Genomic DNA, 3,697 nt, shown 5'->3' with positions numbered 1-3,697 from the left:
TCGATGGTGTTTTTTTTAAATTATTATTTCGTACATTTTATTTAGTCTATCAAATCAAATATTTTAATTTTATTAATCTGCTATAACAGTATATACATTCCTATGCCTACCAATATTACCTAAAATGTGATAAAAAATTTACTTCACTACGACTCAACTGAATATCTCAAGGTTTTCAGCTTTCTTTAAATTAGTATTGTTCCAATGATCGATGTCATTTCATATGGCTTTTAGGAAACCATTCCTATGTAAACAGACCGATTACGATATCTAACGCACAGCCGCAATGTGGGAATGCTGAGTCTGTTTTACAGGTATTTTAATGTTGCCAGCTCTAAGGAACTAGCAGCATTGATCCCCTTTGCACAGTTGAATGTGCGCGAAACTCGACGGACGCCAGTGGAATTCCCGTTCACACTTGATCTTGGCTCATGAGAACGGGTCGTTTCTTCGACTCGTTTTTGTATATGTTCTTTCGGCTCGTATTTGGAACGAGCTACCGGACACTGTTATATTATTGCTTCATTTATTCCGCATCTCTTCAAAACTAGCATTAATAAATACCTTACTACAGTACCTTCCTTAACCCGTCCCAAAAAGCTACCCAACGGATGGCGATATAGCTCCCGGTCTTTACACTGTATAGACAGAGGCACTCTTGTGAGGTGTCACATAATATTTTTTTAAATTCCGTGTTAATCCTTTAAAATTCATAATAGTTTATAAAACGGTTTTTTTGATGCCTACTGTAAAATTCCAATATATTTCAGGTAAAATGGGGAGTATATTATTTTATTCTTCTTGGAATATATGGAAATTTATATTGTGAATTTTGGTATTATTTTACCTGTAACACTTTGGGAATCACTGGTAGAGCAATAAAAACATGGTTTTGCAGTTGGTAGTATTAGTGTATTTGATTTATTTTATGGAAAGATTAGTGAAATGTCTTGTTTATCGTCCGTAGATGCTGACAGTGTAATTAAATCCCCTGCTGACGGCGGATGTAAGCCTGATGGTGGCGTTGCTCGCGCCGAGTCCTCCACTGAACAGGAAGGCGGTGGCGTTCTGGGTGACACCTACCTCGACGGCGGCGATGTACGTGATGTTTACGGCGAAGCCTCTGTAGACAACGTCGTTGAATCCCGATGATCCAACGGTTGCGTTACGTCTTGATACGGTGCTGAAATAAAAATAAATAAATAAAACGATGTTAATATTAAAGATGTTTTTTTATATTATTATCATCGAATGCCGTAGAATAATTACAGCACAGCCTTCTTCTACAACTTCTGATATTTTTGACAACAGGATATTCTGATTCTGATAGTAGCATATAGTTATATAGGTATGATAAAATTGCTAAACTAGCTCCTCTAGCGGCCAGCGTTGCCAGCAAATACAAGTAGGTACTGCCAATATGTTCTGGCGTTGGGCGAATTATTAATATTCGATGGTATCAATTTGGCATCGTTACCGACCCGAAGAAACGTTTTTTTTTATCAATCTTCGGTTCATTACGGCCATGAACCTAAAAAGCCCTGAACAAAGCGTTGTTGTGATTTTGTATGAATGACATCGAAGCCAAATCTAGGGTGAGGGAAAATTGCCTGGCAGCCATCTTGTATGACAAACTTTTGAAATGATTTGTTCGTGAAGTGGTATAAAATGAACTATTTTATTTTTATACTGGCAATGCAATTATAACAGCTAATAAATAATAAATTATTATTACAACTAAACAAATATTATTTGGTTAGACAGGGAATGGGACACGTCATTATAACTTTAATTAGGTAAAAGTATATTTCATACATCTTCCTCATCCCGCGGCTTCAATTTTTTTTTGTCAAATATCTCCGTTCAGGGCGTTTTAGGTTCATTATTACGACAGATATTCAATATTAAGGCAAAGAGACGGGTGAACAAGTTTCAAGTAGGTATATATAGAATTCAATTTTCAATAAAGGAGCCACGAATAAAGAATAAGAAAAAAAAATATTAGCACTTGATAGAAAATTCCAAAAAATGTGATCTAGGTACCTACACCGATTTAAATTAAAACTTATGACTTATGGGATATTTGTTAACACTACCGAGCCCCATTATGGATCGCCAACGATAAGTACTAAAAATAAGAAAGTAACTACATGAGTACTATTTTAAGAATATTTTTTTAACAAAACGTCACTGTAAAATACGAACGCATGACGTTTTAACAAGTATATATATAATTACTTATTGTACATCACATGTCTTATGTTATCATGAAATCTGATTTCACAATCAATCCGAGTAATCTTGATTGTATTAATCAATCTAATTACCTTTATCTCGTCAACCTACTGTGTTATCACTCAATTAATGTTTATAGGTACTAGCTTGACTCTATCCCCGAGATTAACAAAATATTGACCAGACAATTATGGTGTCTCGTCTTATTTTTTGATATTCAAATAGATACCTACTTCGAAAGTTAGTATGAAGATTGTATTTTACGTTGCAACGTGGAAAAAATATTTGACCTTGAATATTTTGGATTGTAAAATATGTAAGCACCCTACTGACATGACGCCATACAACGCCATAGCTCACCGTTCGAGAGGTTTTGCTGCATCAGATAATTCTACCTTAAAATCATACATTATGCAAATCTTGTAGGTGTCTATATGTAAATTTGATTATCTACTTGAATGGGAAAAAAGGTGTCTTGTCTCATATTATTTCGCCCAAACACTGTAACTCAATATTATGCCTATGTATTACTACATGGTTAAAGTGTTCAGTAAAATTAACTTATGTAGGCAAAGACATTATAAAAATACAAAACACGTAATATGCATACTAATCGAACAAAAAATGTAGGACCGCTTATGAAAAGGATTTGGCAATTCAAAGTGGGTGTACGTACGAAATAGCTACTTGAATGGCTCCCTAAAGTATGTCCACTGGACCTAGTTCAGTGAAACCACGTTGGCTCAGTAACGTATTTATAGAGCGTAGGTACATTGAGATATTGCCTGCATACAATAATATTAATTATTAGGCACTTTTTTGGCAAATAATAAAAATATTTATTATTTGCCTAAAAAGGTTAAAATATTATTAATTATAAGTTTACCTGTAAAGCAAGACGTCGTTGGGTCCCACAGATCCAAGAATCAAGTTCAAACGAGGTTCAAAACTCTCATTGCTGGATAGGAAGGCAGAATGGGCACAGTAGCAGGCAAAAGCCACCACCAGCAGAGCCAACAAGTTCCTTGACGCAGCCATGATCACACAATTCTAAACTGTAATAGATTACTATTTGGCTTCTTTATATACTGTTCGTTTAATCAATTTATTGATATAATTAGCTTTATCTTACTAGATTAAGATAAATACATGGAATTGAGACTGATTTTAAAATGCCTATAATACAGTAGCAATTTCTGTATAATATCATTCATGTTGGTAGCAGGGCCGTATTTGTACTTTTCACAAGTATAGGCCACTTCGTTTCCGCCGCCCCCTACCCCCTTCTTGGAAATTGCCACCGATAATATCTATCATAATTTTTTTTTTAATTTTTAAAAAAATTAAAAAAACATAATCACTCACTTTTAGGCTGCCATTAGGTGACACACAATTTTCAGAATAAATATTCAAATGTAGGAAGTAGGTATTCAAAAATAATATAAACAAACGAATTAGTACA

At 34.4% G+C, this 3,697-nt stretch overlaps 1 protein-coding gene across 1 annotated transcript; it reads right to left on the bottom strand.

Moving 5' to 3' along the window:
- Nucleotides 1–890: 890 nt before the first annotated feature.
- Nucleotides 891–3,281, bottom strand: LOC149421727 (uncharacterized). Its single transcript, XM_089634509.1, has 2 exons — nucleotides 3,122–3,281; nucleotides 891–1,183 (listed from the first exon to the last, which is right to left on the bottom strand). Exons 1-2 carry the CDS (start codon nucleotides 3,271–3,273, stop codon nucleotides 955–957), a joined length of 381 nt encoding a protein of 126 aa, XP_089490635.1. The 5' UTR covers nucleotides 3,274–3,281; the 3' UTR covers nucleotides 891–954.
- Nucleotides 3,282–3,697: the final 416 nt, after the last annotated feature.

Source organism: Hesperophylax consimilis, chromosome 8 (genome assembly GCF_061612785.1).
Source record: "Hesperophylax consimilis isolate HC1 chromosome 8, BYU_Hcon_1.0, whole genome shotgun sequence".
Lineage (NCBI taxonomy): Eukaryota > Metazoa > Arthropoda > Insecta > Trichoptera > Limnephilidae > Hesperophylax > Hesperophylax consimilis.
This window is presented reverse-complemented; position numbering and strand designations above follow the sequence as displayed.

Coding starts and splice junctions, on each gene's coding strand:
- LOC149421727 (XM_089634509.1), bottom strand. CDS start 3,273: ATGGCTGCGTCAAGGAACTTGTTGGCTCTGCTGGTGGTGGCTTTTGCC. Junction 1,184..3,121: donor AACGACGTCTTGCTTTACAG/GTAAACTTATAA, acceptor TTTTTATTTCAG/CACCGTATCAAGACGTAACG.